The 14,594-nt window shown below is 39.5% G+C and overlaps 1 protein-coding gene across 2 annotated transcripts; it reads left to right on the top strand.

Annotated features, from left to right (window-relative positions):
- Nucleotides 1-2,755: 2,755 nt before the first annotated feature.
- LOC131345547 (leukocyte elastase inhibitor-like) lies at nucleotides 2,756-14,174 on the top strand. 2 transcript variants are annotated; one of them, XM_058378466.1, is made up of 11 exons: nucleotides 2,756-2,893; nucleotides 3,238-3,378; nucleotides 4,269-4,437; nucleotides 9,871-9,979; nucleotides 10,085-10,262; nucleotides 11,082-11,150; nucleotides 11,515-11,655; nucleotides 12,494-12,611; nucleotides 12,964-13,106; nucleotides 13,276-13,443; nucleotides 13,542-14,174. In XM_058378466.1, exons 5-11 carry the CDS (start codon nucleotides 10,095-10,097, stop codon nucleotides 13,941-13,943), a joined length of 1,209 nt encoding a protein of 402 aa, XP_058234449.1. In that variant the 5' UTR covers nucleotides 2,756-2,893; nucleotides 3,238-3,378; nucleotides 4,269-4,437; nucleotides 9,871-9,979; nucleotides 10,085-10,094; the 3' UTR covers nucleotides 13,944-14,174. The 2 variants fall into 2 exon arrangements, with proteins under 2 accessions (XP_058234449.1, XP_058234448.1); XM_058378465.1 differs by having other exon boundaries at nucleotides 11,082-11,171.
- The last annotated feature ends 420 nt before the right edge of the window (nucleotides 14,175-14,594 follow it).

Here is a 14,594-nt window from a genome sequence, read left to right as displayed (position 1 = left end):
AATGAACTATGACGTGGGTAACAAGGAACTACTAGCCATGAAGGCTGCTCTGGAGGAGTGGAGACATTGGCTGGATGGGGCAGTTCACCCGTTCCTCATTCTTACAGATCACCGTAACCTAGCCTATCTACGGGAAGCCAAGCGTCTGAACTCACGCCAAGCCAGGTGGGCACTGTTTTTCTCGCGATTCAAATTCACGGTCACCTATCGTCCTGGGTCCAAAAACGGAAAAGCAGATGCACTCTCTAGAATTCATGAAGTCTGCGAACCCTCTGTTCACCCGGACACCATCCTTCCGCCGTCTGTGCTGGTTGCTCCTATACGTTGGGATTTCATGGGTGAGATCGAACGGGCCTGCACCTCCGAGGCACCCCCCCCAAACTGTCCACCCTCCAAGCGGTTTGTGCCCACGACACTCCGTCACAGACTGATTAAGTGGACCCACGAGAGCCCCAGCACCGGCCACCCAGGTATGCACCGCACTACTCAGCTACTGCTCCGGACCTTTTGGTGGCCCTCTCTAAATCAGGATGTGGAGGGGTTTGTATGTTCCTGTCCCGTGTGCGCCCAATCTCGAACCAACCGCCATTTGCCTGAGGGCCTGCTGGAACCGCTACCCGTCCCACGACGCCCCTGGTCGCACCTCTCTATAGACTTTCTCACAGACCTCCCCGAGTCGCAGAGCTTCACCACGATCATGGTCGTCATAGACCGGTTCTCCAAGGGGTGTAAACTCATCCCTATGAAAGGCCTACCCACGTCTATGGAAACCGCCGTAGCTATTTTTCATAACGTGTTCCGAAATTTTGGCATCCCTGAGGACATAGTATCAGACCGAGGGCCGCAATTTACCTCTAGAGTATGGCAGTTCTGTAAGCAATTGGGGATCAACGTCAGTCTGAGCCCGGGATATCATCCCCAGTCCAACGGACAAGCCGAACGCCTGAATCAAGAGCTGGGGAGGTTCCTGCGAGTATACTGCAGCAAGGAGCAACATAGATGGAGTGAGTTCCTCCCGTGGGCCGAATATGCCCAGAACTCCTTAACCCATTCCTCTACGGGGCTGACGCCGTTCCAATGTGTACTAGGCTATCAACCACCTTTATTCCCATGGTCAGAAGAACCCTCCGATGTCCCTGCAGTGGACGACTGGGCTAGATGTAGCCAAGAGACTTGGGAGCGAGCCCATGTCCAACTTCAAAGGGCAGTACGAAGACAGGCAATTCAGGCCAATCGCCGACGTCGGCCTCACCCAGCCTACCAGGTGGGTCAGAGAGTTTGGCTATCCACGCGTAATTTGAAACTCAAACTACCCTGTCGCAAACTCAGCCCCAAATTCATCGGCCCCTTTAAGATCGTTCGTCAGGTTAATCCTGTCTCTTATCGCCTGGAACTGCCTGCCTCTTATCGTATCTCGCCCACGTTCCATGTATCTCTGCTCAAGCCCTATCATGAACATGTACCCCTGGACATCGACGGCTCCCTCGCTTATTGCATTCGCACCATTCTCAACTCGTGTCGATAGGGTGGCCGCCTCCAATACTTGGTGGACTGGGAGGGGTACGGTCCAGAGGAGCGCTGCTGGGTCAATAGGCAGGACATCCTGGACCCTGCACTCATCGAAGAATTTCACCTGAACTTTCCCCACAGACCGGCCCCTCGCCCGAGGGGGCGCCCACGACGACGAACACCTGGAGGTGTCCCTAGACGGGGGGGGTTCTGTCACACAACAGTCTGGGCCAGAACACCAGAGGGAGCCCTCGCCCGAATATTAACTATCTCTGGCCACTTCCGGTACTGAGGCTTATTTAAGCAGCGCGCCACATCAGCCTTATTGCGAAGCATTGTTTCCGTTTGTGTCACTTGCCAAGCCTTTATTCTGTTATTGTCTAGTTACCTCGTGTATGACCTTGCCAGTTTATCTCTTGACCTCGAGTTTCGGATTTGTGTTTTGGATTTGTTTTCTGAGTGACAGCTTTCTGGTATTTGACCCTTTGCTTTCGTTATCTTGACCACGATTTCTGCCCACCGTCCTTTACGAAATCTGCACATGGACTCTAACACTCCTCAGCCTGATGAGGCGTTACAATTGCAGATATGCATGAATCTTTGTACTGTACTGCAGAAGTATGTCATTTACTTTACAAAGGTTTGCAGCACTCTAAAGTTCAGGTCTCCAAACCTGGTTCTATAATACCTGCTGCCCTGCATATTTTTGTGTTTTCCCAACACAGCTGATTAGTTTAATCAGCTAAATAGCAAACCTTCCTCTATTGTAGTGGATGTGTTAGAGCAGTTAAAATACTAAAATGTGTAGGACAGGAGGTACTTCAGGAACCTCAATCATCATGATTATTTCTTTCAAATTGTGGCTCTATTTCTCTATTTGCTCCCCCAGCTCAGCTCCCTTCTTTTGATTTGGCAGGATTCAGTTTGTCTACTGTGATTATAAAAAATGCACATCACAGGATGCATGGTGAATGTGGTGGAAATTTACCTGTATACTACATTCTACATTTTCTGTGGAGACAGGTTGAAACTCTGGGCAGCAAACTGTGGGTGTGAGAGAGGGAAATATGCATGCAAATAACACTCCTTACTTGCAGTGCTTCTTAAGAAAAATGCCTTGTTAGTCTTGTCTAAGCAAAGACACTTATGAAATGCTTAGATCATTAAACCTGGGTAGAGTATATGGGAAAGTGTGACACAACTTTTAGTACTGCTCATGTAAACACCTGATAAATGCAGTGAAAATGTTTTTTCAATTCTGATGATTATGTTACTGTAGGTTTTGTGCTTCAGCAAAGCAGGGAAGCCTAAGTCTGTTCAACCAGTTGCAGTCCAACAGGCGCAACAAATTCAGATGTTCCAGTTACCAGCGACTTTACAAAAGGTTATTGGTTGCAAATACTCAGTGGAAGCACTAACATCCAGGGGGGAAACACATTATTTTGGCAATAACATTGGTGATGGTAGTTCTTGGCATACATGTAGGCGCTTCTCCTTGGTGGTGGATAACTGGGATCCAGTGCTGCCCTGCTTTTTTTTTGCATTCATACTACAGCTTACATAATAAAAAAAACTATGATGTATATGAACAACAGTTTTTACTTCTTTACTTATTTACTCATGATTTATTGACTCCAAAATGCTCTCAGGATGAGAGTTCATCTTTACTTACTATGACATGCTGGATTTTTTTGTAATTTGAATTATATCTCCATCCATTATACCTAGACTCTACACCAAAACAAAGCCAAGGATGAGATCCATGTGTGCTTGAACAAACTGATGAGTGAACTGAACAAAGCAGGAGCTCAGCATATACTCAGCTTGGCCAATCGGCTTAATGGAAAGCAGAGCTACCATTTTGTAGAGGTAAGATGTAGCTTATATAACAATTGTGTGCCTCAAACATTGTGGCACATATAGAAGAACTAAGAATCAGAAGACCATGCTAATTTAAATGTTAGACAGTCTAGGAATTATAGTGTATACAGTATATAAATTAGATGCCAATGTAGTTATATCTGGACTGATCATATTGAAGCTAGTCGAGATAAGTCAGTCATAGTGAAAGAAGTGGCAGAGGTTGTTGGTGAAGCTTTGTTAGCTAATATTATTGTCTGACTATTAGTATAATTAGGTAATTTATTACATAATTAGGATATTACATATGGACATGGGAGTATGTCCTGTATTGTTTTTACTAGCCACTGTAGAGTGAGCTAAGTTCAATCTTTCTCATATATTCTTTTGGACCCATTTCAAGAGCCTCTAAAGCCAACTTCCTGTACTAAGTCTATGTAGATAAAAACATATACAAGACTAAATAAATGTTAATTATGTTTCTTATCTAATGCCTTATATATCTGCCTGGCACCCAATAGCAACAATACTAAATAAGTCACGAGTGTTGATTGTCCCATAATTTGCATTCCTGTTGGCACTCAACTCAGTTGCATTTATTCTACAGCAAATATTGATTTACTAAATTTTCTTGTTTTGAATTGCTTTTCTTTTTTTCACAGAAATTTCTGAATGACACAAAAATACACTACAATGCTGAGCACTAAAACAAACAAAAATGTGTACATAAAAAATAGAAAAAAGCTACAGTTAAGCATCACAGCATATTACCTCGTGAAAAACAATGATGATTTGTCATGCACATTTGTTAACTGTGATTTGTTTTCTTTTTTCCCACTTTTATTCAAATTCATGCTAAAGAATGTACTTGAACATGTTTCATATTTGCCTACATTCAGAGAGAAACTAAACCAGTGCAGATGATGAATCAGACAGCCATGTTTCCCCTGGCCTTTATTCCTGAGATGCAGTGCAAGATTCATGAAATGCCATATGAGGGCCAGGAGCTCAGCATGCTAATTATGCTACCTGTTGTTATTGAAGATGATACTACTGGCACTTGAGAAGGTAAATGCTAAATTGCAATGCTTTTTAAATCTCCTTAATGTATAAAACTAATTTATATACTGTGTGTGTAAATATATATTTGAGCTTAAGAAACATCTCACCTATGAGAAGTCCATGGAGTGGACACGGCCCAATAGGATGAACCGTGTGCGGGTGCAGGTGTCTTTACCGTGGTTCAAACTGGAGGAAACCTATGACATGAAGGAGCTGCTCATCAGCATGGGCATGGTAGATGCCTTTGACCCAGCCTAGAGTGATTTTTCATGCTTGTCTCCGTGTAGTGATCTGGCAGTCTCCAAGGTTGTGCATAAGTCATTTGTAGAGGTGAATGAGGAAGGCACTGAAGCAGCTGAAAATTGTGGAACTTCACCTGTACGCTACATTCTACATTTTTGTGGAAACAGTTAGGAAAATTCTCTGCAGAAAATTGGGTGTGAGGTAGGGAAATATGTATGCAAACAACAAGCAAGACAACACATAGCACCTGATCAGATAATGTGTCTTGGCATTTGGGCCTTGGCAAATTTTCTCACAATGTGTCACCCTCACAACTTGTAGCTACATGTAGCAAGTGTGGTGGAATTGTTGTAATCTGTTCTCAGGGGTTGTTGATATTCATGCAATTTTTGGTAATTACCCAGAGCCCTTTCTGTCACAATAACAATATACAATATGGTCGTTAATAGATTATGTTTTACCGGAACACTCATTTCTTGCAATGGTTCTTAAGAAAAATGCCTTGTTATGCTTGTCTTTGCAAAGCTGCTTGTGCAATGCTTAAATCATCATGAAACCTGGGTAGAGTGTATGAAAAAGTGTGGCACAGATTATATAACTGCTCATGCAAACACCTGATGAATACAATGGAAAGGGTTTTGCAACATGATCATTGACAGATGATGTTTCATCGGACACTCCTTACTTGCTTCTTAAGAAAAATGCCTTGTTATCCTTGTGTATGCAAATTCACTTATGCAATGCTTAAATCATCATGAAACCTGGGTAATGTGTATGGGAAAGTGTGGCACAGATTTTAATACTGCTCATGCAAACACCAAATTATTGCAGTGAAAACGGTTTTGCCATTCTTATGAATATGTTACTGCAGATTTTGTGCTTCAACAAAGCAGGGTAGCCGGTAGCAGTCCAACAGGCGCAACAAACTCAGAAGTTTCAGTTACCAGCAGTTGTAATACTCAGTGGAAGCATTAACATCTGTGGGGAAAAAGCATTATTCTGGCAATAACATTGGTGATTGTAGTTCATGGCAGGTGCTACTCCTTGTGGGCAGATAACTGGGATCCAGTTCTGTCCTGCTTTTTTGCATTCATAATACAGCTTACATATGACCTACAGTATACAAACAACAGTTTTTACTTGTTTATTTATTTACTGATGATTTATTATGTGACTCCAAAGTTTATCTTTACTTACAAAGTTTATCTTTACTTACTACAATTAGCTGTTTTCTTTAAATAATTTGAATAATATCTCTATTCATAATACCTAGACCCTACACCAAAACAAAGCCAAGGAAGACATCCTTGTCAGCTTCAACAAACTGATGAGTGAACTGTACAAAACAGGAGCTCTGTGTACCCTCAGCCTGGGTCAAAGAAGAAGTGGCGGCTATTAGTCTAGCTATTAGTATAATTAGGCAATTTCTATTACATTGATGATGATATATATGGACTTGTGTACTAGCCCATGTAAAGTGAGCAATGTTATCTTTCTCATATTTTCTTTTGGACCCAATTCAAGAGCCTCTAAAAAGCCTACGTAGATAAAAACATGTGCAAAAGACTAAATAAATGTAAAATATGTTACTTATGTAATGCTTTATACATCTGCCTGGCACCCAGTAGCAACTATAGTAAACCATTCACATGATAGTTGACTGTGCCATTATTTGCATTCCTGTTGGCACTCAACTCAGTTGCATTTATTCTACAGCAATTATTGATTTTCTTGTTTTAAATTGCTTTTCTTTTTTAAAACGCAAAAAAATTTGAATGACACAAAAACACATTACGATGCTGAGCTGGAAACTGTTGACTTTAAATCAAATGCCGAAGCTTCATTTGTCAAAATTAGTAACTGTGTTGAGAAACAAACTAAAGGTTAGTACTTTAACCCTGTAAGACCCAAATATAGAAAAAAATGAGCAAAATTTTTTTGACCTCTCAGATATTGTTTTAGGAGGCCTCTGATGTAGAAATTAAAGATTTTTTAAAAAATTTTTTTACATTTTAGTAAGTTTTTAGGGAAATGTAATATTGCAACGTTGGGCCTAGTTGGGAGCAGAATTTCTGTATTTGTACTCACTTTGTCTGAACAGATGTACAGAACATTTAAGCATTCCTTTGTGGGGTTGATTGCTTACTTAGGCCCATAACAGTATATATCATGAGTAATAATCACACAACAATCATAGTTTTATGAATAAGCATTTATTAATAAAAATATTGGAAAAAATTGTATTTACAAAACTTTTTATTTTGGACTGCAGCAATCACATCCTGCACACTGAATAGACCTTTCTGCACTGGTGGCATTCTGAAAAGGAAAAAGTAAAAAAAAAATTAAATTAAGTATGTGAATAATACATATGGGTCTTATATTGTAGTAGATAAACTGAAAGAATAGACAGGGTGGTAGACCATGTGTCGAGGGTAGAGATCTAAGTATTATCCATTAAAGTATTATCATTTCAGTGCAAATGCTAATCAAAATTCCACTACATTCAAACAATAATGTCTGGCTGGCCTATCATGCTCTCTACACACATGCATCCCCCCAGAGCACTTACAGGTTCACATTCAAGACCATTCACACCTGTCCCTGAACAATGCAACAGGCACCCCCCCAAATCCAGAACATTCAGAGCCTGATGCTACAAACTGCTACTTGGTCAACAATCATAAAAAAAATCTCAGGATCATTTAGAAGTTAAAAAAACAAACAAAAAACTACAAAGTTACAGGTAGTTTCAGATACTCATATAGATGATGGAGTTAATACCACATACAATTTATTCCTGTGTTTAATTATGGTCTAAGCTAAACTAAGTAAAAATTTAACAGAAAAGCACATTTAGAACTTAGTTACAATGAATCATCTAACACTTTAAATTTCTACTACAATTTTTTTCAAGTTGTGACCATGTGAGAAGTGCAGTGTCCTTACTGTATGTAAGGTGTAAGGAGCACGGGCTATTTTGACTACCACTCTGGCCCAACGTTGTAGAATTACAACATAGACATAACAAGCTCTAAATCAAATCTGATGAATGTTTTCCAAAGAAACTACATATGTATGTGTTCTAGACATTGTAATAAACACAAAAAAAATATTTAAGGAATTTTACTTACTTGAATCTTGACAAATCCAGTCATGGAAAAAAAAGGAGATGAGCTCAACGCGAAGTTTGCAGGTAGAGTAAGTTCATGGCCAGATGACCGGACCTATAAACACTTCTTCTATCCAAAAGCATTGTGAGGACAAACAATAGGACCCATTAACTATGTAAATGTGGTCTTGAGAAAAAAAAAACATTTGCAGACCTTTTTTTTTTAGAATTGTTAAAAGTGATGTTGTAATTCTGCAACAGTGGGCTTTACAGGGTTAAACATGTTTTTGAAATGTATAATATATAATTATATACTACTACTTTCATAGGAAAGTGAAATACACTATATTGCCAAAAGTATTCGCTCACCCATCCAAATAATCAGAATCAGGTGTTCCAATCACTTCCATGGCCACAGGTGTATAAAATCAAGCACCTAGGCATGCAGACTGTTTTTACAAACATTTGTGAAAGAATGGGTCGCTCTCAGGAGCTCAGTGAATTCCAGCGTGGAACTGTGATAGGATGCCACCTGTGCAACAAATCCAGTCGTGAAATTTCCTTGCTCCTAAATATTCCACAGTCGACTGTCAGCTGTATTATAAGAACGTGGAAGTGTTTGGGAACAACAGCAACTCAGCCACGAAGTGGTAGGCCACGTAAACTGACGGAGCGGGGTCAGCGGATGCTGATGCGCATAGTGCGAAGAGGTCGCCAACTTTCTGCAGAGTCAATCGCTACAGACCTCCAAACTTTATGTGGCCTTCAGATTAGCTCAAGAACAGTGCGCAGAGAGCTTCATGGAATGGGTTTCCATGGCCGAGCAGCTGCATCCAAGCCATACATCACCAAGTGCAATGCAAAGTGTCGGATGCAGTGGTGTAAAGCACGCCGCCACTGGACTCTAGAGCAGTGGAGACGCGTTCTCTGGAGTGACGAATCGCGCTTCTCCATCTGGCAATCTGATGGACGAGTCTGGGTTTGGCGGTTGCCAGGAGAACGGTACTTGTCTGACTGCATTGTGCCAAGTGTAAAGTTTGGTGGAGGGGGGATTATGGTGTGGGGTTGTTTTTCAGGAGCTGAGCTTGGCCCCTTAGTTCCAGTGAAAGGAACTCTGAATGCTTCAGCATACCAAGACATTTTGGACAATTCCATGCTCCCAACTTTGTGGGAACAGTTTGGAGCTGGCCCCTTCCTCTTCCAACATGACTGTGCACCAGTGCACAAAGCAAGGTCCATAAAGACATGGATGACAGAGTCTGGTGTGGATGAACTTGACTGGCCTGCACAGACTCCTGACCTCAACCCGATAGAACACCTTTGGGATGAATTAGAGCGGAGACTGAGAGCCAGGCCTTCTCGTCCAACATCAGTGTGTGACCTCACAAATGCGCTTCTGGAAGAATGGTCAAAAATTCCCATAAACACACTCCTAAACCTTGTGGACAGCCTTCCCAGAAGAGTCGAAGCTGTTATAGCTGCAAAGGGTGGACCGACGTCATATTGAACCCTATGGATTAGGAATGGGATGTCACTTAAGTTCATATGCGAGTCAAGGCAGGTGAGCGAATACTTTTGGCAATATAGTGTAGTTTGGTGAACAGATTGCAAGATCCTTGAAACTAACGTCACTAAATCAAATATTCCAAAGTCAGTCAAATTCAGAGATCACATTTTCTAAATTCTGATGCCTGAAGTGAACTTTATCCTAAGATTCTGGTCCATTTCTAAACAGGTGTTCCTAATAAAGTGCTCACTGCACGTATAGCAATATACTTATAATTATCGCTTCACTAAATTTAAATGTACAAATACATATCTGACACTAATCTAAGCCTGGGCTAGCCATATTGGTATTCCATGAATAAATATATACAATACATTTATTGTATTTAAATGTATATTGTAGAACCTTATCTAAACTACAAGGAGCGATACAGTTACAGCCACATTTAATCTGTTATTTATTTCCTTCACTGCCAGGAGGTAGTTACAAGTTTACATGCTACATGTACATGTTGAAACCCAGTACAGTCGAGGGACTTTTCCAAACACACAGTGTCATTTCCTGGTTTTGCCTCCAGGGAGGTGGGGCTCAGAGGGGCGGTGAGCTGATAAATAACACGGTCACACACACTGAGGAACACTGCGTTTGATCAGACACCAGATCACTTCAACAGTACAGGAGCAGAGGTAAGTGTACTGAAATATTGCAGTGAGTATTTTTACATTTCATATTTTCACATGGGATTGCCATGGAATGGATGATAACTTTTCAATAATATATTTCTCCTTTAGGTTTTGCAGAATGGAGTCTCTTTCAATGGCAAACACCAATTTTGCCCTTCACTTGTTCAGCAAGATCAAGGAAGGCAACAAAACCAACAATATCTTCTACTCTCCTCTCAGCATCTCTTCTGCACTGTCCATGGTGCTTCTAGGAGCTGCAGGCAATACGGCAACTCAGATCTCTGAGGTCTGAACAGAAATAATAATAGTAATCATGTAAAATAATTATTATATTAACACACGTACTTACTTAATCCTCTTCACTCCTGATGAAGCATATGGCCTCAACAAATCCTCTCCAGCTATTTCTGTCATGGGCAAGCATTGCCCTGGATCTGATAGATTTCTGGAGATGTAGGCGATGTTTCTGTATAGCAAGAGTATTTACACAGTGGGTTGCTAGCCCAAGGTTTGCAGCACTCTAAACTTCAGGTAAAATGTGCTGGACAGGAGATACTCCAGGAACCTATTGTGGAAATTCACCTGTATGATGCATTCTACTTTTTTTTTTGTTTGTGGAGACAGGTATAAAATCTGGGTAGCAAACTGTGGGAGTTAGAGAGGGAAATGTTTTGCAAATAATAAGCACATAGAACTCAACACTCAACACATAGAAGACAATCGGATAATTGGGCCTTGGCAAAATTTCTCACAATGTGTCACCCTCACATTTGGCACTAAAATAGGAATTGTTGCAATCTGTTCTCAGGAGTTGTTGATAATCATGCAATTTCTTTCCTTTCTGTTACAATAACAATATACAATATAGTCATTGATGTTTTATGATGATGTTTTAACACACACTTTTTAATTGCAAAGCTTCTTAAAAAAATGTTTTTTTTTATGCTTGTGTATGCAAATCCACTTGTGCAATGCTTAAATCATCATGAAACCTGGGTAGAGTGTATGGGAAAGTATGGCACAGATTTTATTACTGCTCATGCAAACACTTGATGAATGTAGTGAAAAGGGTTTTGCAATTCTGATGATTAATATTTTACTGTAGGTTTTGTGCTTCGACAAAGCAGGGAAGCCAGTAGCAGTCCAACAGGCACAACAAACTCAGAAGTCCCAGGTACCAGCGGCTTTACAAAAGGTTATTGGTTGCAAATACTCATTCGAGGCACTAACATCTGTGGGGAAAAAGCATTCTCTTGGCAATAACATTGGTGATGGTAGTTCATGGCATACATGTAGGTGCTACTCCTTGGTGGCAGATAACTGGGATCCAGTACCACCCTGCTTTCTTTGCATTCATAATACGGGTTACATAATAAAACAAACATATGGCGTATATGAACAACAGTTTTACTTATTTATTCATGATTTATTATGTGACTCCAAAATGCTCTCAGGATGGAGTTCATCTTTACTTACTACGATTTGCTGTTTTGTTTTTCTTTTGTCATTTGAATTATATCTCCATTCATAATACCTAGACCCTACACCAAAGCAAAGCTAAGGATGACATCCATGTCAGCTTCAACAAACTACTGAGTGAACTGAACAAAGCAGGAGCTCCTTATACCCTCAGCCTGGCCAATCGGCTTTATGGAGAGCAGAGCTACCAGTTTATGGAGGTGAGATATAGCTTTGCTAAAACAAAAAAGTAGACTTACATGAAAAATAAATGATAAAAAAAATATTTAAAAAAGAATTAATTTAAAAGAAAAACATACAATATTTTTTTCACTTAAAAACAAATTAAATATCCTCTTTTCTGGGAAAGTTTTCCAAAACATTTCCACTAGATCCTTATTTAGTCACAAGACATTTTTACCAATTGTGGCATAAACTTGACAACTTTGTGGCACATAAATAAGATCTAAGAATCAGAAGACCATGCTTATTTAGATGTTAGACAGTCTAGGAATGATAGTGTACAGTACATGAATTAGATGCCAATGTAGTTATGTCTGGACTGATCATATTGAAGGTAGTCGAGATAAGTCAGTCATAGTGACAGAAGAAGTTGCAGAGGTTGTTGGTGAAGCTTTGTTAAAATTATTGTCTGACTATTAGTATAATTAGGTAATTTCTATAAGATTAATGATATTACATATGGGAATATGTCCTGTATTGTTTTTACTAGCTCCTGTAGAGTGAGCAATGCTAAGTTGAAACTTCTCATTTATTCTTTTGGACCCAATTCAAGAGCCTCTAAAGCCTGTACTTCCTGTATTATGTCTATGTAAATAAAACATGTGCCAAGAGAGTAAATAAAGGTAAATTATCTTACTTATGTAATGCCTTACACATCTGCCTGGCACCTAATAGCAACTATAGTAAATCATGATAGCTGATTGTGCCATAATTTGCTTTCCTGTTGGCACTCAACTCAGTTGCATTTATTCTACAGCAATTATTGATTTAAATATATTTTCTTGTTTTTAATTGCTTTTCTTTTTTAAAACACAGAAGTTTCTGAATGAGACAAAAACACACTACAAAGCTAAGCTGGAAACTGTTGACTTTAAATCAAATGCAGAAGCTTCACGTGTCAAAATTAATAACTGGGTAGAGAAACAAACTAAAGGTTAGTACTTTAAACATGTTTTTGAAATGTATAATATATATTTATATACTACTACTTTCATGCGAATTAAAATAGTTTGGTTTAAACTAACGTCACTAAATCAAATGTTCCAAAGTGGGATACCAATTATCTTTAAACTTATGAAAATCCACTTGCTGATATATGAAGCCATGACATCACAGATATTGGAGCATTATTACTAGTAATAATAATTATAGTAGCATTAGTATTACTACTATCATTATAATATATTCTTTTTGATATATGTTTAACTGCACTACAGAAAATGTGTTCTTCCCATGTTGTGTCTTCTTAACAATATGATTTTTCTGAATTTAAATGCTTATAAAAGAAAAGATCAAGAACCTGCTGGCAAAAGGAACTGTTGACAATTTGACGAAACTTGTCTTGGTGAACGCCATCTACTTAAAGTGCAACTGGGAGAAGCAGTTTGACCAATATAGCACAAAGGAGCATCCTTTCAAGATGAACAAGGTGGGTGCCATGTAGTTGTGGTCTCTTACCCTTTCTTCACAACATATTATTGTGTGAAAAAACACTGATATTTTGTCATGCACATTTATGAACTGTCATTTTTTCCCCTTTTATTCAAATTAATGCTAAAGAATGTACTTGAACATGTTTCATATTTGCCTACATGCAGACAGAAACTAAACTAGTGCAGATGATGAATCAGACGGCCATGTTTCCCCTGGCCCTTATTCCTGAGATAAAGTGCAAGATTCTTGAAATGCCATATGAGGGCCAGGAGCTCAGCATGCTAATTATGCTACCTTTTGAGATTGAAGATGATACTACTGGCCTTGAGAAGGTAAATGCTAAATTGCAATTCTTTGTAAATCTCCTTAATGTATAAAGCTAATTTATATTCTCTGTGTACATGTGTGTGTCTGTGAATATATATGTCAGATTGAGAAACATCTCACCTATGAGAAGTTCATAGAGTGGACTGATGGGATGAAGGTGGCAGGGGTGCAAGTGTCTTTACCGCGGTTTAAACTGGAGGACACCTATGACATGAAGGAGCTGCTCATTGGCATGGGCATGGTAGATGCCTTTAACCCGGTCAAGAGTGATTTTTCACGCATGTCTCCGTGTAAAGATCTGGTAGTCTCCAAGGTTGTGCATAAGTCATTTGTAGGGGTGAATGAGGAAGGCACTGAAGCAGCTGCGGCTACCGGAGTTGTCATAACTTCAAAGTCTGCAATAATTGCATTCCAGGAATTTGTGGCTGACCACCCCTTTCTTTTTTTCATTCAACACAAATCAACCCGAAGCATTCTCTTTAGTGGCCGCTACAGCTCTCCTTAAATTGCCTAACTTGCAGGTAGACAGATTGGCTACACTAAATTGTCCCTTTGTGTAAATGAGTGAGTAAATGTAAAGGTGACAGGTGAGCAGATTGAGGAAATGCTAAACAATGACCAGTGGAACATCTTTAGTAAGAACCTAGTCACAGAAGGGAAAACAGCACAGTCTGCCTTCAGCCAAATCAAAAAGGTCCTTTAAGAAAGCTTTTTAAATTTACTTGATAATATTAAATAGAGAATACAATAGCCATACTGACTGTTACTAAGACATTTATACTGTTTTTTTCTCTCAAATACTTTGTATGTGTGAATTTTGGAGGTAATCAATAAATATATTTTGAGTGTTAAACAATGTTACTTTCTTATTTATTGTATAATGTACAATATGTTACACTATATTACCAAACATTTGTGGAAACCAGACCATCACACCACAACCATATGTTCATTTTAAACATCCTTTTCCAGATTAAGTCCCCATTTGCTGTTATAATAACCTCCATACTTCTGCGTAGACTTTCTGTGAGGATTAAGTGGATTAAAAACGTAAAGAGAATTAAAAACGTAAGAAACACTATACTAATACTGGATAGGGCCAGTGTAAGATGACTTTTGTGACATGGTGCATTAAATACTGGAAGTATTCATTTCA

The sequence above is a fragment of the Hemibagrus wyckioides genome, linkage group LG25 (genome assembly GCF_019097595.1).
Source record: "Hemibagrus wyckioides isolate EC202008001 linkage group LG25, SWU_Hwy_1.0, whole genome shotgun sequence".
Taxonomy (NCBI): Eukaryota; Metazoa; Chordata; class Actinopteri; order Siluriformes; family Bagridae; genus Hemibagrus; species Hemibagrus wyckioides.
Note: the sequence above shows the minus strand (reverse complement) of the source record. Positions and strands in the feature narration are given on the sequence as shown.

Coding starts and splice junctions, on each gene's coding strand:
- LOC131345547 (XM_058378465.1), top strand. CDS start 10,095: ATGGAGTCTCTTTCAATGGCAAACACCAATTTTGCCCTTCACTTGTTC. Junction 10,263..11,081: donor CGGCAACTCAGATCTCTGAG/GTCTGAACAGAA, acceptor ATTTTACTGTAG/GTTTTGTGCTTCGACAAAGC. Junction 11,172..11,514: donor TACCAGCGGCTTTACAAAAG/GTTATTGGTTGC, acceptor CATAATACCTAG/ACCCTACACCAAAGCAAAGC.